Source organism: Pantherophis guttatus, chromosome 7, assembly GCF_059756535.1.
Source record: "Pantherophis guttatus breed Tessera chromosome 7, ASM5975653v1, whole genome shotgun sequence".
NCBI classification, from domain to species: Eukaryota; Metazoa; Chordata; class Lepidosauria; order Squamata; family Colubridae; genus Pantherophis; species Pantherophis guttatus.
This window is the reverse complement of record NC_142069.1, coordinates 3,191,149-3,214,357: the sequence shown is the minus strand read 5'-3', so window position 1 is coordinate 3,214,357 and position 23,209 is coordinate 3,191,149. Positions and strand designations below refer to the sequence as shown.

Genomic DNA, 23,209 nt, shown 5'->3' with positions numbered 1-23,209 from the left:
TTGGTGTTGATATTAGGGTTGTTCATGTTATTGGCTGAGGGTTTGAGGGAAGGAAATCCCCTAAGATTGGAACATTTTTGAATTATTATTTATTTACTTATTTAACATACTGTATTTTTCAGAGTAAAAGATATAAGACGCACCTACCTTTTTTGGTGAGGAAAAGAAGAAAAAGAAATCTCCCTCTGCCTCTGAGCAATTTTGCCTCATTGCAGCAAACAGCCTGCTTTACTTTCAGTTTCGATTTCAGCATAGCTTGATTAGCACAAGGAAAAAAAAATCTGCTCCAGCAATTTTCTTCTTTGCAGCAAGCAGCAGAGGCCTGGGCAAAACAGCTGAGAGCCAGGAGGCCGATCCAAACAACTTGTGCTAATTAGACTGTGCTGAAGCTGAAAAGAGCTGTTTTTTCTTGCTGTTTGCTGCAAGGAGGTAAACTGCTGGGAGGCAGAGGCCAAAGGGTGGGGGCCAGTGGGTGGGTGGGGCTACATTCGGTTTATAAGACGCACCCAAATTTTCACCCCCTTTTAGAGGAGAAAAAGTTGCGTCTTATACTCCGAAAAATACGGTAAATTCATGCCAGTGGCCAAGCATCTGAATTTTGATCGTGGCAACCGATTCATATCTATGACGGTTGCAGTGCCTTGGGGTTACGTGACCTCCTTTTGCAACCTTCTGACAAGCCAGGTCAATGCGGAAGCCAGATTCACTTAACAACTGTCTTGATAACTGAACCATTGCACTGATTCACTTAACGACTGTGGCAAGAAAGATCGTTGTCATGTTGTCACCTGCAACCGGGTAGCCTTTACGTCCCTTTTTCAGTTACCTACAGTCACATTTTTGCTGAAAAGCTGCACTTCTTCCATCTTTTGAACCCTTGGTTCACTTAACCAGAGATCTCGCTTAAGCACCCCTGCCAAAAGGGTCATAAAATTGGGTTGGCCACATAACTGACCCATTTTATGACTTCACAGACATATGACCAGGCACTTCTTACAGCTTGGACACATACAAAAAAATAACCCAGTTGAGAGAACTCACGTTTAGAATGCAGGACATTATAGAGATCTTCAATTATATCCAGTCCAACAGTATTAATACCCTAATGAAAAAAAGACAACAATATCAAGATGAACCCTGTGAGATGGGTGTTGTAGTCCGATGCATAGTGATAATTATCTGTCTTTACTTTGGGGCTCCTTAATGCCCCCCATACAATAAGGTGCATCTGCAGAATTCCCTGGTTTAGCAAACACATGCCTCAACATAGCAGTCTTCCAATATCTGAGGAGCTGCCACAAAGAAGAGGGGAGTCAAATTATTCCCCAAAATACCAGAGGGCAGGCAAGAAGGAATGGATGGAAACTCATCAAGGAGAGAAGCAAATGAGGACCCAGATGGTTGGGGGCAGTGGTGGGATTCTGCCGGTTCTAGGGGGTTCGGCCGAACCGTTTGTTAAATTGCTGGCTCGCCCCACCCCTTGCCCCGCCCCTCCGCACCACTATTTATTGCCAACAAATAGTGGTGGGCGAGGGGCGAGCCAGCAATTTAACAAACGGTTCCGTGTTTTTTTGTAATTTTATTGGCCCGCGGAGCTTCAGCATAGGCTAATTAGCCCTTGATTAGATCGGCTCCCGACTCTCAGCTGATTTGCTCTCAGCTGTTTTGCTCAGGGCTCTGCTGCTTGCTGGAGCAGATTTTTTTCCCCCTAGCTATGCTGAAAAACGAAACGGAAAGTAAAGCAGGCTGTTGGCTTTGCTGTTGCTGCAACGTTGGAAAATTAGGCAGGCAGATTTCTTTTCTTTTTCCTCACCAAAAAAGTGCAAACAATGGGAAATTTAGGGAAAAAGAGGAGAGTTCAAGATTTTAAAACACAAAAGAAAAAAAGCTCTATTTAACTAGGGAATTGTAATAATTGAGATACTATTAATTGTATATTGTATTGAAAGCAGAAATGGTTAAGTTGTGGTTTGGAGGAATATATGGGGGAAATTATTTGGTTTATTATTATTGGTAAATATAATTAATGGATTTGTAAGAAATTGGATTGCATGGAAATAATGGGAATATTCATGTTCATATTGATTAATATACAAAAAAGATAGTTATATAACTAATTGATTTATATTAAAATGTTGAATTTGTATTAAACAACTGTAATATTACATAATTAACCTATGTGAGGATGGATATAAAAATAGATGACAATGGGAAGGGGTATAATATAGAAGGGAAAAATTGAATTTGATTAAGATTAGAGATGAGGATGAAGGGTAATATTGGTTTTTTATAAAAATAGATGAGGAATAAATATGGCAAAAAGGAAATATAGAAATTGTAAATTTAATTGAAATGACTAAACACTTTAAATTTGTGAGCCGGCCAAATACTCTGTTCAAAGAAAATACATTGTATGTTTGTATGTGTGTTTCTAATTATTGTTATTTATTCATATTTGTTCTCTTTTATTCTTTAAAGTTTAACAATTCATTCTTTCTCTTAATATCTTTATATTTGTTTGGGGTTGGCTTTCTTCCCTTTCATCTTTTTTATTGTACAGCAATATTTCTCCTCAAACCTACCACCTCTCTCTTTTCTTTCCTTCTTACTTTCTCTTCCTCCCCCTCTTCTTCTCCTCCTTCCTACTTCCTCTTCCTTTCTCCTTCTCTCTTCCTCCCTCTCTTACCCTCACTCCTACTCTAATTTCCCTTCCCTTCCTTCATCCCTCTCTATTGCTGTATCCTTTTATGCATATGGACTACTCAGAGGGCTGAAAAAGTTATTTCTGACTGGTCCTCACACTTGTGACCAATCCTCGAACTTACGACTGTCCTCACATTTTACGTTTTTGCCCTATCTTGTCACCATGGTGAAGAGAAGCAGTTGTGAAATGAGTGACACGGTTGTTAAGAATGCTACAATGGGCATAAATGATGACCAGTCATAAGTGCGAAGACCGGTCAAAAGTGTGAGGACCGGTCAGAAATGACTTTTTTCAGCCCTCTGTAGTCTCTATGCAGATAGCCACCCCCACCGGTCACATGACCATCTAGCCACGCCCACCCAGTCACATGACCACCAAGCCACACCCCCAATTAAGCCACGCCCACAGAACCAGTTGTTAAAAAAATTGAATCCCACCACTGGTTGGCAGGGCCGAATTTAGATGAAAAGAGGCCCTAGGCTATTCCACTTATGAGGCCCTTTCACCAGTGGTGGGATTCAATTTTTTTAACAACAGGTTCTGTGGGCGTGGCTTAGTTGGGGGTGTGTGGCTTGGCAATCATGTGACTGGGTGGGCATGGCTAGCTGGTCACGTGACTGTGTAGGCGTGGGTAGCTCGTCATGTGACCGGGTGGGCGTGGCTATGTGCATAGACTTTTTTCAGAGGGCTGAAAAAAGTCATTTCTGACTGGGCCTCGCAATTTTGACCGGTCCTCAAACTTATGACCATCCTCACATTTATGCCCGTGCAGCTTTCTTAACAACCATGTCACTCATTTCACAACTGCTTCTCTTCACCATGGTGACAAGATAGGGCAAAAATGTAAAATGTGAGGACAGTCATAAGTTCGAGGACTGGTCAAAAGTGCGAGGACCAGTCAAAAATAACTTTTTCAGCCCTCTGAGTAGTCCATATGCATAAAAGGATACAGCAATAGAGAGGGATGAAGGAAGGGAAGGGAAATTAGAGTAGGAGGGAGGGGAAGAGAGGGAGGAAGAGAGGAGGAGAAGGAGAAAGGAAGAGGAAGTAGGGAGGAGAAGAAGAGGGGGAGGAAGAGAAAGTAAGAAGGAAAGAAAAGAGAGAGGTGATAGGTTTGAGGAGAAAGATTGCTGTACAATAAAAAAGATGAAAGGGAAAAAAGCCAACCCCAAACAAATATAAAGATATTAAGATAAAGAATGAATTGTTAAACTTTAAAGAATAAAAGAGAACAAATATGAATAAATAACAATAATTAGAAACACACATACAAACATACAATGTATTTTCTTTGAACAGAGTATTTGGCCGGCTCACAAATTTAAAGTGTTTAGTCATTTCAATTAAATTTACAATTTCTATATTTCCTTTTTGCCATATTTATTCCTCATCTATTTTTATAAAAAACCAATATTACCCTTCATCCTCATCTCTAATCTTAATCAAATTCAATTTTTCCCTTCTATATTATACCCCTTCCCATTGTCATCTATTTTTATATCCATCCTCACATAGGTTAATTATGTAATATTACAGTTGTTTAATACAAATTCAACATTTTAATATAAATCAATTAGTTATATAACTATCTTTTTTGTATATTAATCAATATGAACATGAATATTCCCATTATTTCCATGCAATCCAATTTCTTACAAATCCATTAATTATATTTACCAATAATAATAAACCAAATAATTTCCCCCATATATTCCTCCAAACCACAACTTAACCATTTCTGCTTTCAATACAATATACAATTAATAGTATCTCAATTATTACAATTCCCTAGTTAAATAGAGCTTTTTTTCTTTTGTGTTTTAAAATCTTGAACTCTCCTCTTTTTCCCTAAATTTCCCATTGTTTGCACCTACCTTTTTTGGTGAGGAAAAAGAAAAGAATTCTGCCTGCCTAATTTTCCAACCTTGCAGCAACAGCAAAGCAGTTTCAGTTTCGTTTCTCCGCATAGCTAGGGGAAAAAAAATCAGCACTCTTTGCAAGGAAGCAGAAGAGCCCTGAGCAAAACAGCTGAGACAAATCAGCTGAGAGCCGGGAGGCCAATTAGCCTATGCTGAAGCTCCGTGGGCCAATAAAATTACAAAAAAAACACCGAACCCTTTGTTAAATTGCTGGCTCCCCCACCCCTCGCCCACCAATATTTATTGGCAATAAATAGTGGTGCGGAGGGGCGGGGCAAGCCAGCAATTTAACAAACGGTTCGGCTGCACCACTGGCTCTAGGGCGGCCCTTTGAAGCCCCGTGGCAAGAATTTGAAGTTTTTTTTTCCTCTAGCCATCGGAGGCAGCAATAGATTGGGAGTGGGCAGGGTAAGCGAACGGCCGGCGATCCAACAGAGCAGAGAGACTGAGGGTGAGTGAAGGCGTGGAAGCTGCTTTCTCCATCCTGCTCTCTTGCGTCCGGAGCCGGTGGGGAACCACGTGGCAGCCCACATGGATCCCAGGCAGCGGAACTCAGGCTAGGGAAGGGGTGGGCAATTGTGGCTCTTTTACAACCTCTGGCCTTCAACTCCCAGAATTCCTGAGACAGCTTGGCTGTCTCAGGAATTCTGGGAGTTGAAGGCCACAGATTGTAAAAGAGCCACAATTGCCCACCCCTGGCTACGGTAGGCTGGCGCCGCGCGGGTGGGAGGCGAGGGGCGGGCGAGCCAACAATTTAACAAAGGGTTCGGCCGAACCCCCTAGAACCCCCAGAATCCCACCACTGTGTAGGCCCCTCTTGATCTTGAGGCCCTAGGCTGAAGCCTAGTTAGCCTATAGGAAAATCCGGCCCTGCTGGTTGGGGGGCAAGAGGCTGACTCTGTAAACTGCTTAGAGAGGGCTGTGAAAGCACTGTGAAGCGGTATGTAAGTCTAAGGGCTATTGCTAAATGGGAAGGGAGGGAGGGAGGGAGGAAGCAGGAGAAGAGGAGAAGGAGGGAGGGAGGGGAGGAGGAAGGAAAGAATGGAAAAGGAGGAGGAGGGAGGGAGGGAAGAAGGAGAGGAGGAAGAGAGGGAGGGAGGAAGAAGGGAGAAAAAGAGAGAGGGAAGGAAAAGAGGGAGGGAGGAATCAATCCCTATTGCACCCTTCTTGGGCCTTCTCACACTCACCCCCAGGAAGTGTATCTTAGCAGGTGAGTCTCCACCTGTAACTTTCACAGCATTGTCAAAGACATCTCTGTTGGTCCGGGATAACCAAGTCTCCTTCCCCTCCACTCTGACAACACCTGTCAAAATCAGAGTAACCTGTCAGCCCCACTTAGCAAGACTTACTTGGAGCAATAAAAGGACAACTGACTAAAAACACTCACCGGCCCAGTAATTTCCCACCATGTTTTTCCGGATTTTTCTGGAAACATCCAGAAGGGTTGCACCAACGTAAGCTATTTCGTAGCCAAACCGAAAACTCTATGGAAGCAAGAGGGGAAAGGAAAATGCAGCATCATTGATCCAATTTTGTTTTGCAGGGGACAAGGGAATGCTGCACTGATTAACCCAACCCAACCAGAACTGGAAGTGCTGGTTTTTGGCAAAACCATTGTAACACTAAAACACATGATAGAGAGAGAGACAGAGACAGAGAGAGAAGGAAGATAGATAGATAGATAGATAGATAGATAGATAGAGATGATAGAGATAGATAAATGATACAGATAGAGATAAATAGATAAATGATATAGATAATAGAGATAGATAGACAAACAGATGAAAAATAATAGAAACAGATGATAGATAGATCGATAGATAGAGATAGACAGATGGATAAAGATAAATAGGTAGATATAGATAAATGTTAGAGATAGAGATAGATAGATAATAGATAGAGATAGATAGATAAATAGATAAATGATAGAGATACAGATGGATAGATAGAGATAAATAGGTAGATATAGATAAATGATAGATAGATAGAGATAGATAGATAGAGATAGATAGAGATAGATAGATAAATGAGAGAGGGAGAAAGAGATTGAGAGGGAGATATATGATGGATGGATGTGTGGATCTTCTCCGGTTGGCACTGTGAGATAGCTTTGAACTGGAACTGGAGAAGATCCACAGTTTACATCCATGAATTTCTAGGAACTGAATTTTTTGGATCGAATTGCATATCTTCTCCAGTTGGAATTATGAGATTACTTTCCATTGGAACTAGAGAAGATCACAATGAGATCCCTGAATCGCTAAGAACTGAATCTTCCGGCTCTACGATCTACAGCTAACCCACAACTCCAAGTCAAATATCTCAGCTCACCTGCCCTCCTGCCTCGGCTTACCTGCGTCAGGTAGAAGATGCGGCTGTTGGGCACATCCAAAACTGTGTTGTCAGCTCCTCGGAAGGTGTAAATCTGTTGGTGTGGATTTCCTACCAAGATCACTGGACAGTTTTGCAAGAGGACAATACTCATCATAGCTAGAGAAGTGGGGTGGGGGGAAGAGATCTTTAGAAGCTCAGTGTGGAAAGGAGACTAACATTCTCACAGGAACAAGGCCCTCAAAAAGCCACAGTGGCTTTAATGAGCCATGGATTTTGATCTTTTATCAGAAATGATGGGAACTAGAATTTCCAAAACTAGAGGAAATCACACCCTTCTATTCCAAGACCGTTAAGTTAGTTTTGCCCCATTTTATGGCTTTTCTTTGCCACTGTTGTCAAGTGAATCACTGCAGTTGTTAAGTCAAGTCACCCAGTTGCTAAGCGAATCTGGCTTCTCCTTTCACTTTGCTTGTCAGCAGGTCGCAAAAGGAGATCATGTGACCTCCCAAGACACTGTCGTAATTTCATATGGTCACTAAGTGAACTGTTGAAAGTCGAGGATTATCTGTACTTGAACTCAGAACCTACACCTCACTCACCGTGGGTGCAGTCTTGGGCCTCATCCACCATGATGACGTTGTAACGCTCCGTATCGGTGGAAAGAGAAGGCTTCTGGAGTTGCCAAAGTTTCAAGTAACCTAAAAGGCACAAGACTGATGCTTAAAATCAATGTACAATAAAACAACATTGTATGATTTTGTTTCTTGGGCTCCTGTGTTATAGAGCCCACTATGACTTTAAAAAGGAAGCATTATGCAGAGATGGACAGATTATCTATGGAAATGAAGGAGAGGGAGGATACCGAGTACTATTTAATATGGAATAAATGGTATTCGTGGTTGGAGAGTAAAGATAAAATTTAAGGGATGTTTTTGTTACGAGATCAAATTGTAAAGTTAAGATAATTTAGATAAAGATGTAAGTTTAAGATACAGATATTTAGAAGTAGAATTTGTGTAAAGAGGTTAAATAGGCTAGAGATACCGATGCAGAAAAGTTGTTATTAGTATTGAAATTTTGATATGTTTGGTTTTGGTTGTTTATATTTTTTTGTTGTGTGTGTGTGTGTGTGTGTGTGTGTTTTTCTTGCTTTTTTGTGTATTATTTTTCTTTTTGTACTGTGTATTTTAATCTTTGGAAATTTAATAAATATTATTTTAAAAAAATAAATAAATAAAAAGGAAGCATTATGTTATAATTTCTTTTAATACAGAGTTCCCCTACCTTGGCCACTTAAAGATGCGCGGATTTTAACTCCCAAAATGCTGGCTGCAGAATTCTGAGAATTGAAGTCCACAAGTCTTAAACTGACCAAGTCAGGATTAGAACTCACCAAATTCAAGCCAGTCGGCTTTCATTCTTAAGGCGGGACTAGAACTCACTGTCTCCTGGTGATTGGTCCAAGGTCACCCAGCTGGCTTTCGTGCCTAAGGTAGGACTGGAATTTCCCTCCATGAAGAAAATTTCCCCTTTATTCTTTTTTTCCCCCGTTTCTTCAGCAGAACTAAATGCCACTAACCTTCCCTCACATATTCCACTTACCGTCGAACGGCATGTGGTATGCCTCCTCCTCGGTTGGGCCCAGCTCTTTCATCTTGGCCCATATTTGTTTCGCTTCTTCGACAATGATCTAGAAAGCAAAAGCTGGTAAGAGGATCTTGCTGGTGAAAAGATTCAGATCCAGAGTTTTCTCATCTAGGCTGCCCAGAGATCTTGAAAGGAGAAGGAAGGTCTGGATCTACAGCTAGTCCTCGACTTACGATCACAATGGAGTCCCACATTTCCACTGCTAAGCAAGAAAGTTGTTGTTTTGTCCCATTTTACAACCTTTCTTGCCACAGTTGTTTTATTGAAAAAAGTTTTTCAAATACAAATTTTTCCCCCCTTTTCCCCCCCTCCTCCCTAACCCCCCCTTCCCCCTCCCCTCCCCGTGGCTTCTCCAAAATAAAACCCAAATTCATAACAGATTATATAATACTATACCATCCCTTTACTCCACCCCCCATACGCTGACCCTTTCTTTCTAATAGTATTATTATATCCCCCTTATACTATACATTTCAAAGTAACATTCAACTGTAAAATTATATAATAAATCTTAGTTTAGCAATTTCTACTCATAATCTACCCTTTTCCTCCTCCCCCATACATGTATCTCTTAATTCAAATCTTTTACATATATTAATATAACATTTCAAAGCAACCTTCAGCTATAAAACTATATAATAAATCCTAATTTGGCATTTATTCAACTCATAGTCTGCCCATTTCCTCCACCCCCATACATATATCTCTTAACTCAAATCTTTTACATATATTTATATCTAAACATAACATCCCTTTTCTTAAACTAAACAATCAGTAAACTAACCTATCTCCACCCACTTTCCTACAGGTCTACCATACATAATATTTTTTAATATCTTTATTCTTCTGCCCACACCACTAAAAAATAGTGGCTTGCCACAGTTGTTAAGTGAATCACTGCAGTTGTTAAATTCATCACATGGTTGTTAAGGGAATCTGGCTGTCCCCTTGACTTTGTCAGAAGGAGATCACGTGACCTCCTGGACACTGCAACGGTGATAAATACAGGTAGTCCTCGACTTAGGACCACAATAGAGCCCAAAATTTCTGTTGCTAAGCGAGACAGTTCTTAAGTGAATTTTGCCCCATATTGCAACTTTTCTTGCCACTGCCGTTGTTAAGCTCGTCACACGGTTGTTAAGTGAATCTGGCTTGCCCATTGGTTTTGCTTGTCAGAAGGTCACAAAAGGGGATTGCATAACCTCAGGACACTGCGACTGTCATAAATATGAATCAGTTGCCAAGCGTGTGAATTTTGACCACGTGACTGCAGGGATGCTGCAACGGTCGCAATTGTGAAAAACAATTGGTCCTAAGTCACTTTTTTCAGTGCCGTTGTAACTTTGAACGTTCACTAAATGAACTGTTGTAAGTCGAGGGCTACCTATCACAGGTCCTAAGAACCAATACTCACTTGCTTTTCGCGTTCCTTCACATCTTCTCCACAGCCGGTGTGCTCCACCGTGATGGACTCATCTGCCGAAGCGAGAAAGGTTTTGAGGGTCTGAACAACCTTCGTGCCACTGGCCTCAGGATTGGAGAGGACACGGCCTACCTCATTGGTCAGTATGTCCCTAATAAATTTATTCCTGTATCTACAGCAGAATGAAAGAGGGAAGGTGAAATTAAGCTTATTTGAATGTTGATTACTGGCAAGGAAGCCTTTTTGGTCTTTGTTTCCTTTTTGGCTCTTTGGTTGTCGGTTTTCAATGGTATGTAGTTGTTGTTTCTCTCAATGTGCCTGTTGACGGCTGATCCCCCCCCCCAAGTGCCAGGAATTCTCTGGCATTTTAGATAGCACTAGCACTTTGACTTATATACCGCTTCACAGTGCTTTACATCCCTCTCTAAGCGGTTTACAGAGTCAGCTTCTTGCCCCCCAACAATCTGGGTCCTCATTTTACCCACCTCGGAAGGATGAAAGGCTGAGTCAACCTTTTTTTTTTTTTTTTTAATTTGATTTATATGCCGCCCTTCTCCGGAGACTCAGGGCGGCTTACAATGCGATAAGCAATAGCCTTCATCCTTTTGTATATTTATACAAAGTCAGCTTATTGCCCCCACAAACTGGGTCCTCATTTCACCTACCTTAGAAAGGATGGAAGGCTGAGTCAACCTTGAGCCTTGGAGGGATTCGAACCAGCAGAAATTGCAGGCAGCTGTGTTAATAACAGGGTGCACTAAACCACTGTACTATCAAGGCTCTTGAGCCGGTGAGACCCGAACTGCCATACTGCCATACTGCATTCTAACCACTGCGCCACCACAGCTCCTAGATAGCACTGTTGATGTTACCTACTTGGCTCATGAAATGTTTGCAATCAAACAACCAAGCTCAGAGAGCACCAAAGACCTCAGAGTCCATATTAATTTCTAACACATTTCTAACACAAAACCATATTTAAAAAACAGTAAAATTCATTAAAAAAAAATCAAATACATTAATAAAATCACCCCTGACCCCCACCTCCCACCCCAGCGACAGCAGATCACGCGAGCCATTTAACGGGGTCCATCCTGTTCTGGGTTCCCCAGGCCCACTGGCAGAACCCAGTCTTCAGCGCCTTCCGGAAGAGAACGGCCTTCAGCACCATTTTAATCTCTGGGGAATGAGAAGGCCTTTCTTCTGGGTCTCACCAGGTGTATCTCCCTCGGAGAACCCCCAGATTACGCACAGGGTCTGTTTGGGGTAGTGCCACCGAATCCAAGACCAAAGATGGCAATTCTCCCTGAGCCAACGAACCCCAAACCCAGAGCCATTCGGTCTTGCCAGGGTTTAGTTTCAACCCATAGCTCCCCATCCAACCTCTAACAGCCTCCAGGCACTGCGAGAGGGAGGACACGGCACCACGGGCTGAAACATGCATTAAATCATGATGCGGTGGGAAAAGAACATCTGTTATCCATCTCGAATTGAATTGAAGTGAATCCCTTGTTCATGAAATCTCCTGACAGTGAGAACAATTAATCAGTGAGACGGCTTGCTTCTAGAAGTTGTGGGTGCTCCAACAGCGGCAGTGTTTAAGAACAGATTTGACAACTATTTGGTCTGAAATGTTATAGGGTCTCCTGCCTCAAAAGGGGGTTGGACTAGAAGACCTCCAAGGTTCCTTCAAATTCTATTATTCTGTTCTTTCAATCTTTCCAGCAGTGGAGAAATCCTATTCTATTTCATAAATGTCCTAAGAAACCATTTCAAAATAATAAATTATTGTTTCATTTCTGGTTTGTTGGGATCTGACCACCTCTTTGGTTTTATCGCTATTATTTTTAGCGGGTTTATCTTTTCTTTTTCATTATTTTATACCGCATCATATCACTGTTTTTTAAAAAAAAACCAGGACAGATTCATTAAATAGGATGCAGTCACTTACTTTTTGCCGACTTCGTCATAAGCTAAGGAATGGAAGGTTTTACAGGTGACATTTTTAGAGCAAAACAGCAATGATTGCTTCTTGATTTTGTTGAACGCTATGAACAAGAATTTAAGCTCCGACCACTCCCTGGCATACTGGAGCAGAGTGGATGTTTTCCCAGTGCCTGTGTGAAAAATTAAAAACATTTCAGTCCTTCTGGATTCCCCGCCCCCCCCGCCCCCCAAGCCCGGTTCCTTCCAGACAGCCATGATGACAGAAAAAATTCCCAGGATTTTATAGGTTGAAGGTGTGAGGTTAGACTGAAGCTTCCATGTGTAAAGATGGAATTAAGCAAGGTGGATAAAATCCAAGAATCTTGTCTAATAGATCCCTTCTGATACAAAGAAACCAAGTCATTAAGAAAACAAAGAAAAAATCTCATCAACAGTTATCAGACTTCAAAATCAACAATACAGATAGTCCTCCACTTATGACCAAAACCTTTTGTTGCTAAGTGAAACATTTGTTAAAGTGATTTTTGCTCCGTTTTACCACCTTTCTTGCTACAGTTGTTAAGCGAATCACCAGAGTTGTTAAAATTAGTAATCCGGTTGTTAAGTGAATCTGGTTTTCCTGTTGATTTTGCTTATCAAGTGGTCGGAAAAGGGGATCATGGAACCCCAGGACAATGTAACCGTCATAAATGTGAGTCACTTCCCAAGCATCTGAATTTTGATCATGTGACCATGGGGATGCGGCAATGATCTTAAGTGTGAAAAAATGCTCATAAGTCACTCTTTTCAGTGCCGTTTGAATGGTCACTAAGTGAAGTGTTGTGCGTCTACGTTAGAAGCTGTCAATTTACAAAGCAAGGACTTTGTGGGTTCAAGAGTGCTAGCCTAGTGGAGAAGGGTGTGCATGAGTGTATATGAGTGTGAGTGTCAGGTGTGCCTCCTTTCAATACTCAAGAAAGAAAAACCCAGACTCCATTTTCATAGAGAAAGGTACTTTTACTGAGTATGAACTGAATGCAACCAAAGAAAAGCAAGGTCTGAGGCAAAAGGTGTGAAAATTACATATAGAAAGCATCCCCAAAATCCTTCCAACCGTCCAGGGAAAATTATCCAATCCACATTCTCCCCAGGGGTCATGTGAGGTGCAGCATCCGATGGTGCCATCCTCCGGCTATGCCACGATGGTTGACCTTGAGTTGTTATCAGCTTCAAAGAAAACGCTAAAGAAAACTTTCTCTTCTCTTCTCCACCAGCTCACTTCCCCCCTCCCAGACATTCCAATAGCTCCCCCTTCCCCCCCCCCCGTTACAATGGTAGCAGAGCAAGCAAGCAATGAAAAAGCGGAGGGTGACAGTGAGAGAAAGAGAGAGAGAGTGTGTGTGTGTATGTGTGTGTGTGAGAGAGAGAGAGAATGAAGAAAATATTTGTAGCTCAGGGTTGAACTTTTGGGTTCTTGATGCTCTCTGAGCTGGGTGGTTTTCTTGCAGACGTTTCATGACCCAACTAGGGAACATCATCAGTGCTAGAAGGGAGTGGGGTTTGCAGGGAGGAGGAGGAGGAGGAGGAGGAGGAGGAGGAGGAGGAGGAGGAGGAGGAAAGCATGGGGCTTTTGATAGTTTCTGAGCTTGGTTGTTTTCTTGCAGATGTTTCATGACCCAACTAGGGAACATCATCAGTGCTAGAAAGGAGTGAGGTTGGTGGAGGAGGAGTGGGGAGGGGGAGGGGGAGGAGAATTGTGGGATCTCTGAGTTTGATTGTTTGCTTGCAGGCATTTCATGATCCAACTAGGGAACATCATGAAATGTCTACAAGTAAACAATCAAACTCAGGATCCCTCAGCTTCCCCCCCCCCTCCTCTCCAAATCTCCACTCTCTTCTAGCACTGATGATGTTCCCTAGTTGAGTCATGAAACGTCTGCAAGAAAACCACCCAGCTCAGAGAGCACCGAGGACTCCACAGTTCATCCCTGAGCTACAAATATTCTCTTCTATCGGCAACACTACAATCTCCGTAACAGTGGAGAAGAACCATAGCAGCATGCATCACCCACAAGGAGAATCTTTAGCCAGAGAAATGAAGATCTGGACAAGGTTAGGGCAGCTCAAAAAATATGCAATGATTAGCGAGTTTGCATTTACAGAGGGAATCAAGAATCTTCTGGCCTCCGGCTGCCTTACCTGCAGAACCCACAATTTTTACCCGGTCTTCAGGGTTAAGCCTGTGGTTTAAGATCAGTTGTTGTTCACTAGTAGGTTGTGAAATAGGCCTGTCGATGAATAGAACCAGAAGATAGTAAAAGGTTAACATAGGTAATCATGTGGTCTATACAACAGAGCAAACAGGGTCTAATTCAAGGTTTCTCAATCTTGGCATCTTTAAGATATGTGGACTTCAACTCCCAGAATTCCCCAGCCAGCATTTGCATTTGCTGGCTGGGGAATTCTGGGAGTTGAAGTCCACACGGCTTACGGTTGTCAAGGTTGAGACACATTGGGCTAAATTGTTCTCCTCGGAAAACCTGGACAGTTAGTCCTCAGCTTACAACATTTCATTTAGTGACCGTTCAATGTTACAACAGCACTGACAACAGTGACTTACGACTGTTTTTCACACTTACGACCATTGCAGCATCCCAATGGTCACGTGATCAAAATTCCGATGCTTGACAACTGATTCATATTTATGACGGTTGTAGTATCCTGGAGTCAGGTGATCCCTTTTGCAACCTTCGGAAAAACGAATTCAAGGGGGAGGCCAGATTCATTTAACAATTGTGTTACTCACTTAACAATGGTGGCAAGAAAAGTCATAAAATGGGGCAAAATTCACTTAACCTATGTTTCCCTTAGCAACAAGTAATTTTAGGCTCAATTACAGTCTTACGTTGAGGACTACCTGTACATGTTTGCAAACATTCCGTAAAATCCTGGTTGTTCATACAGGTAGTCCTCGACTTATGATCACAATTGAGCCCAACATTTCTGTTGTTAACTGTTGTTAAGTGAGTTTTACCCCATTGTCCAACCATTCCTGCCACTGTTGCTAAGTGAATCACCGCACTTGTTAAGTTAGTGACATGGTTGTTAAGTGAATCTGGCTTCCCCTTTGACTTGGCTTCTCAGGTCGCAAAAGGGGATCACGTGACCCCGGGGACACTGTGACCGTCATAAATACGAGTCAGTTGCTAAGTGTCCGAATTGTGATCACATGACCGCAAGGATGCTGCAATTGGTCGTAAGTGTGAAAAGCAGTCATGAGTCACTTTTTTCAATGTTGTTGTAACTTTGGTCACTAAACTGTTATAAGTTGAGAACTACTTATATTAACACAGAAACTTAACGTACATACCTAAAACCTCCTCCACTGCTGGGTAATTCAGGATCATTTGTGGAAGGTGTGTTGCAGAGTGAATTCTCCAAGTGATGCAAGCAATAAGAAACACTGTAGTGAAACCTAGAAGAATACAGAAATTGGAAAAAATTAAAATGAACCTCAAAGTAAACTCTAAATTGTACAAAACCCAGGAAAAATAATTCAGAAGGGGGAATAAACACACCTCGACAGATTTCTGTTTTAATGAACCAACCCTTAAAAGCAGCAGCATCTCTTTGCAGATGCCTGAGAGAGCCTGAGCAATGTTGCAACTGCTTTAATGAATAGGAGAGGAGTTTTATTTTTAGTTATATTTATTGATATCCTGCCTTTATTTTTGCACATAACTCAAAGGGGTGAAAATAGCCAATGTAGCTTCCTTCTCCTCCACACAACAACAACCCTGTGAGGTGGGTTGGACTGAGAGAGACACTAGCCCAAAGTCACCCAGTTGGCTTTCATGCCTAAGGTGGGACTAGAACTCATGTCTCCTGCTCATTGGCCCAGCCAGCTTTCATGCCTAAAGCGGGACTAGAACTCACTGCTGCTTTCTAGCCTGATACATTAACCACTAGACCAAATTGGCTGTCATGCTAGATTCAAAGTGCTTTTGCTGAATGCAAAGTTTTAAATGCACGCACAGCCCTGTCAAAGATACTCCTAGTTTTACTATTGCCGTAAACTACAGGTATCAGTCCTAGGAACCTCCTGACCCTTTGCAAACTTACCTGTTACTGATCTTGACCTCATTCTCCCGCATGGCATAAAGTAGGGTTGCCATGGAATACAAGATTTCAAGGATGTCCTCCGATGACATGGGGAAGTTGCGACTTTGGAGACAGTCCATCAGCTCCTGAATGTCACAAACGCCTCCAGCAAAGAGCACAATGGCCGCCATCACTGCCCGAACGTAGGCCAGCTGGAAGACCATGGAGTGAATCATTATAGGGGTGGGGGAAACAATTTTTTCTCTCACGGGTTGTATTATCTGTCCTGTCTGACAGGGGAGCAGGGTGAATGGTACAAGGAGTGCTCCGGCTTACAGTTATGCAAGGAATGTGGGGTCCTTGGTGCTCTCTGAGCTTGGTGGTTTTCTTAAAGACGTTTCAACGCCTGACTAGGTAACGTCATCAGTGCTAGAAGGGAGTGGGGTTTGCAGAGAGGATGGGGAGGACTGTGGAGTCCTTGGTGCTCTCTGAGCTTGATTGTTCTCTTGCAGACATTTTATTAACCAACTAACTAACATCACCAGTGCTAGAAGAGAGTGGCTTTTGCAGAGAGGGGGAGAAGGAGGAGGACTGTGGGATCCTTGGTGCTCTGAGCTGGGTTGTTTTCTTGCAGACATTTCATTACCCAACTAAGTAACATCATCAGTGAAAGAAGGGAGGGGGAGGAGGAGGAAAAGAACTATAAGATCCTTATTATTTGGAAGCCTGGCACTCAGACTAAGCACTAAATAGTTGCTAAAACAAATGGTTTGGAATTATCTGTCTGGGAATCCATTGCCTTTTGCGTGACATCCCCAAATTCTGAGCAAGAAAACCCACATCCAAGGAAAAACACAATGGAAGCCCCCCCATAACCTCAATTCCAGGGAGCATTTAAGACTGCCAAGACCTACAGTCTCTTTGCGACCGTCCAAATCCGGAAGTTTCCTGGCGATGCAGACTTCCGCCTTGGGATAGAGTGAGTGGCGTTGCAGAAACGTGAGGGCAGTGGTGGGATTTTTACAGGGGTAGGTCTGATAATCAGCCACACACCTGGATTCGGAAGAGAAAAACAGACATGGATTACTTCCACAGTTCCACTAATTTTTGTCATTTTCTCAGGATGGCAATCCCAATAGGAGGGTCAAGGGCCACTACTGGGCTGCAGCCTATTCGAAACTGGACTGTGGGAGAACTGGGCAAGCGTGTGCTGCTCGTACAAATGGACCTGTGTGTGCTTGTGTGCGCCTGCCACTCATATGCGTCCCCCTCACCCCCGGCACTAGGCCGGACTGCCAAGCTGGGACCCCGGCCTAGTGCTGGAGGTTTCTGTGGGCATGGCTTGGTGCGGGTGGCAGGGGAAGGATAATGCAAAATCTCTATTCCCCCCCCACTCCAAGGGAAGGATACTGCAAAATCCCCATTCCCTCCCCACTCCAGGGGAAGGATACTGCAAAATCCCCATTCCCTCCCCACTCCAAAGGAAGGATACTACAAAATCCCCATTCCCTCCCCACTCCAGGGGAAGGATACTGCAAAATCCCCATTCCCTCCCCACTCCAGGGGAAGGATACTGCAAAATCCCCATTCCCTCCCCACTCCAGGGGAAGGATACTGCAAAATCCCCATTCCCTCCCCACTCCAGGGGAAGGATACTGCAAAATCCCCATTCCCTCCCGATTAGCTGGGATTTGGGAGGCAGAGAATAGATGGGGGCAGGGCCAGTCAGAGGTGGTATTTACCGGTTCTCTGAACTACTCAAAATTTCCGCTACCAGTTTGCCAAAACTGGTCAGAACCTGCTGAAACCCACCTCTGGACCCCAGGTTACAATGTGGCTCGGTGAGAACAAAGAAACAGAGTCCTGGTTACCTCACTTAAAAAATACACATTTATTCAGCCGAACAAAGGTGGGTTCTCCCATAAGATTGGAAGAACCCTGAATGCAGTTTGAAGCAAGTATATATAGATTTCTTATTTTTACTTAGTTACATTAGAGGAAACCAGCACACCATAGATAACTTACAGGCAGTCCTTAAGTTATGACCACAATTGAGCCCAAAATTCCCATCGCTGAGTGAGAAATTTGTGAAGTGAGTCTTGCCCCATTTTACGACTTTCCTCGCCACATTTGTTAAGTGAATCGTTGCCGTTGTCAAACTAACAACACGGCTATTAATAGAATCTGGCTTCCGCACTGACTGGTCCCGGGGTCGCAAAAAACGGTCACATGACCCCGGGAACCTGCAACTGTCATAAATGTGAGTCAGTTGCCAAGCGTCTGAATTTTCATCACGTGACCCTGGGGATGCTGCAACCGTCATAAGTGTGAAAAACGGTCATGAGTCACTTTTTTCAGTGCTGCTGTAACTTTGGACATTCCCTAAACGAATTGTCATAAATTGAGGATTACTTATATTAACACATGAAGTTAACATATGTACCTAAGACCCAGGGGTGAAATGCTCCCGGTTCGGACTGGATTACCCAATATGGTAGCGATGGAGGCGGGTGGTTCGGAGAACCGGTAGCAAAAATCCCTGCTGCCCCCCACATGCCCAGCTGAGCCGCAAAATCATCAGAGGCTTTTTTATTTTTTACTTTTTAAAGCATTTTTTCTTCTGCCCAAAAAATGCTTTTAAAAGTAATAAAAAAAAGCCTCTGATGATCGCACGGCTCAGCTGGGATCGGCAGACCCTTTTAAAAGCATTTTTTTACAATCTCTTTGAAGAGGTTGTAGAAAAAATGGTTTTAAAAGTAAAAAAAAAGCCTCTGATGATTGCGTGGCTCAGCTGGGATTGTCAGAGCCTTTTAAAAGCATTTTTTTACAACCTCTACTAAAAAACCTTTACTTTTTTTAAAAGTAAAAAAAAAAAAGTTGGCCACGCCCACCGTCACATTAACACCCCCCCCCCCGCCAAAAGCCAAGCCCACAGAACCGGTAGTAACAAATTTTACATTTCATCACTGCTAAGACTTCTTTCACTGTGGTGTAAGTCAAGGGCTACCTGTACAGGTAAGTTCAGATCTATGGCAGATCCAGGTAGTGAAAGACAAGAGAGGCATCGAGAGTGTCAGTCCATACAGTGGCCGAAGGTCACACGATTGAATGGCTGACTAGGACGACGAATCCTCGACTTACCATTCGTTTAATGACTGTTTGAAGTTACAACGGCACTGAAAAAAGTGGCTCATGACCATTTTTCACACTTACGACCGTTGCTCATATTTATGACAGCCGCAGTGTCCTGGGGTCACGTGATCCCCTTTTGCGGGATTGTGGAAAAAGTTTTCTCCCTTTTCATGGATTGGGGAAACACAGAGAATAGGTCAGAGGGCAGAAGATTTTGGGTGCACAAACCAGGGTTTAGAGCAGCGTGTCTCAAACATGGCCAGTTTAAGATGGATGGACGTCAACTCCCAGAATTCTGGCCCAGGCTGGGGGATTCTGGAAGTTGAAGTCCATCCCTCTTACAGTGGCCAAGTTTGAGAAACACAGATTTAGAGCTTATCACAACCGAAGCTGAGACACACAACAAAATACAGTGGAATCATAGCCTGGCCCAGAAGCGTCCAATGAGCAATGTCAAGGATATGCTTAATGACTGTGTTGCTAACTTCACCACTGCAGCGTTTCACTTAACAACTTTGTCAAAAAAGTTCATAACATCAGGCCAAACTTTGCTTTACAGCTGTCTGGCTTAGCCACAGAAATTTGTGGCTCAATTGAGGTCGTCAGTCGAGAAAGCAAAAGAGATGGTTTGCGGTTGTGATACCGAAGGCCACTCACCGAATAAATCCCAGCATGCATTGGGGGTGCTCCTTGGTTAGGCCATACTGTTTCAGAATGGCTCCTACGATCACTGTGGCGTGGTCAACTTCTTTCAAATAGTCCTTGTACAGCTTCTTCCAAGGAATTACTGTATTTTCCGGCGTATAAGACGACTGGGCATATAAGGCGACCCCCGACTTTTCCTGTTAAAATATAGGGTTTGGGTTATACTCGCCGTATAAGACTACCCCTCTTCCAACGCACACCAAATAAAAATTAAAAAACATCAACTGGCTCACCCACAATGTAAAAGCAGCTGTGCTAGACCCAAAATGGCCCCTGCAACAAGCAGGAACCTCAAACAGCCACAAAAAGCCCAAAAAAACAACTTTCACACTTTACAACACAAAATTCCACATACAGCTTTGTGAGATTTTGAGTGTTTGAGTAGTTAGAGTGAAACACTACAGAAACACACTAAATCTCAGAAAGCTGCACAAATATTATTTTATTTTATTTTTATTTTTATATGAAAACTAAATTTAAAACTTCCTAAACTTTAAATGGCTAGGTCTAAAAAAGAACAACTAAAAAAAAAACCCAATTAACTATTTTTTTAAAGCTCCCAAAGGGGAAAAAAACTTACCCAATAGAACAGGGGTCTCCAACCTTGGCAACTTTAAGACTTGTAGACTTCAACTCCCAGAATTCCTCAGCCAGCTTTGTTTTGCTGGCTGAGGAATTCTGGGAGTTGAAGTCCACAACTCCCTGCCTGCTTGATTGCTGATGGAATGGATTCAGGCAAGCGAAGCAAGGCAAATGTTGCGACTAGCAGCTAAGGTAAGCAAGCTGGAGGGGGAAAACTTTTTTCCTTCTTCATGGCTCTGGCGATCCCAGCGGAGTTGCCTGATTAGCAGATCGTCAGAGCTTGGATCGCCAGAGCCATTTAAGGCTCGTCAGAGCCTTTCGGGCTGGTCTGCCTGGTTACAGGAGAACGACACCTGGCGTATAAGATGACCCCCAACTTTTGAGGAGATTTTCATGTGTTAAAAAGTCGTCTTATACGCCGGAAAATACGGTAACTAAAATTCCAGAGCAAACATTGGATATGACTTAGACCTGACTTTAATTTAGAATAACTTTACTGTCGCTTTAAATGTACACTAATCAGCATACATTAAAATGAAATTTCATGGCGTACAGTTCTCAAAGGGTCACCCCCTCCAATATACACTACATAAGCATGACTGTTCTGCCCCAGCCACGGATCCCAAAGAACACAGCACACACAAACTCTGAACAAAACTTAGTTTACTCAAATAATGCAGTTTTAAATGCCAGCTGTTAATAAGCATTCTTAACAGCCTGCCAGAATTCCACAGATAAGATAGTCAGAGTCTTACTGGAGTTGGCAGAAAGCCCAGAAATCAGTTGCAGAGAAATCCCAACACAATGATTAGCGAACTAAAGTTGTTTCCTGCAGCTTGTTGCAAGCTGCGTCCTTTCTTAAATAGGCTAAGGGAGTGGCCAATTAGCCCCAAGCCTTACTCTCGAGGAGACCTCCTCCTGAGGAACCACTCCTATCTTTTGGCAGCTCTGCGTGCCCGTACATTGAGAAGAGGCTCCTCCTCTTCATCCTCTGTACTTAAAGGAGCCTCTGGAGGTTCTGAAGGCCCTGACTGGATCCCTACCTCTGGCACCACATCTTCTTCAGCCTTCTTGCTGTCCAACTCGGGCGCCGGCTGCACAGGCTGCTGGCGCAGCACCACACCAGCCTCCTTGTCGTCGGGATCAGCAACAATCCGTGCAGGCCGCTGGCAGGCCACAACAATGACCAAATAAATAAATAAATGCAAAATTATGCATATACCCACATATATTATGTGACACATACAAAGAACACAATTTTTCCATATCATTTATAAAAAATATTTTTTAAATCCCGTCTTTAATATTTTTATGTGCAAGATTAAAACCTTAGTCACCAAGAAAAACAGGAGATTTGACTTCCAAGAACAGAAGAAGTGTGATACAATTCAAAACATTACCTACCTCCCCATAATTCAACAGTTGCACCGTTGTTTTGTTAATCACTTACAAAGCGTTATTAGCAGATACCTGTTAGATCAATATTGGTTAAATCTGGCAACTTTAAGACCTGTGGACTTCAATTCCCCAAATTCGCCAGCCAGCCATGACATGAGCGCAATCCCTTCCAATCTTTGAGGGGCTGCCCCAAAGAAGAGGGGGTCAACCTATTCTCCAAAGCACCTGAAGTCAGGACAAGAAGCAACAGAGGGAAACTAAGCAAGGAGAGAAGAAGCCTGGAATTAAGGAGAAATTTCCTGGCAGCGAGAACAATTAGCCAGAAGTTGTGGGTGCTCCAACACTGGAGGTTTTTAAGAAGAGATTGAACCATTTTCTGCCTCAGCAGGGGATTGGACTAGAAGACCTCCAAGGTCCCAATTAACTCTATTATTCTGTAAACAGAAGGGGGTTTTAAACAGGGGTATGTACCTGACTAGGGTTAGACCATGGAAGAAACTTTGTAAGGGAGACTGTGTCTGCACCAGGTCCTGTCCATCTTCCTGAAAACGTTGGAAGGGACCTTGGAGGTCTTGTAGTCCAACCTCTACTCAGGCAGGAGACTCTATACCAGGGATGGCAAACCTTTTTGCCATTGCATGCCAAAAGCGGGGGGAACGTGGGGAGGTCACGTACGTTTGTGTCCACATCCATAATTCAATGCACCTTGCCTCGCCGGGCATATGCGTGCAACCCTCCAACATTTGGCGCACAATGGCATGGTGGGCCTATTTTTCACCCTCCCAAGGCTCCAGAGGCTTTTTTGGATCCTGGGGAGGGCAAAAACAACCATCCCCACTCCGGGGCGGGGCCAGAAACAGCCCGTTTTCCCAACTTCCAGAAGGCCCGAAAATCAGCTGGCCGGCGCACGCATGCGCGCTGGAGATGAGCGAGGGCAATGCTTGAATGCCCACAGATATGGCTCCGTGAGCCACCTCTGGCACTCTTGCCATAGGTTCGCCATCACGGCCCTATACCATTTTCAGACAAATGGTTGTCCAATCTCTTCTTATAAACTTCCAGCGTTGGAGCATTCGCAACTTCTGGAGGCAAGTCGTTTCACTGATGAATTGTTGCAACTGTCAGGAAATTTCTCCTGAATTCTAGGTTGCTTCTCTCCTTGATTGGTTTCCACCCGTTACTTCTTGTCCTGCCTTCAGGGGCTTTGAAGAACAATTTGACCCCCTCTTCTTTCGGGCAACGTTTCAAATATTGGAAGACGAAATAAAGAGATGATGATACACTTCCAACACTTACACACCAGACAAAGGTTTTGGAGGAAATCAACCAGAGGTACCA

At 43.2% G+C, this 23,209-nt stretch overlaps 1 protein-coding gene across 1 annotated transcript in view; it reads right to left on the bottom strand.

Annotated features, from left to right (window-relative positions):
- Positions 1–23,209, bottom strand: part of LOC117657141 (F-box DNA helicase 1-like) — a 53,758-nt gene that overhangs the window by 16,723 nt on the left and 13,826 nt on the right. The window contains exons 4-17 of the mRNA XM_060687054.2: positions 21,517–21,639; positions 19,844–20,028; positions 16,969–17,107; positions 16,076–16,266; positions 15,324–15,428; positions 14,153–14,241; positions 11,979–12,144; positions 10,019–10,199; positions 8,560–8,647; positions 7,557–7,655; positions 6,977–7,113; positions 6,011–6,107; positions 5,811–5,926; positions 1,042–1,102 (exon numbers count right to left, since the gene is read on the bottom strand). Of these exons, the coding sequence (XP_060543037.2) occupies positions 1,042–1,102; positions 5,811–5,926; positions 6,011–6,107; positions 6,977–7,113; positions 7,557–7,655; positions 8,560–8,647; positions 10,019–10,199; positions 11,979–12,144; positions 14,153–14,241; positions 15,324–15,428; positions 16,076–16,266; positions 16,969–17,107; positions 19,844–20,028; positions 21,517–21,639 (1,777 nt within the window). The remainder of the gene's footprint in view (positions 1–1,041; positions 1,103–5,810; positions 5,927–6,010; positions 6,108–6,976; positions 7,114–7,556; positions 7,656–8,559; positions 8,648–10,018; positions 10,200–11,978; positions 12,145–14,152; positions 14,242–15,323; positions 15,429–16,075; positions 16,267–16,968; positions 17,108–19,843; positions 20,029–21,516; positions 21,640–23,209) is intronic.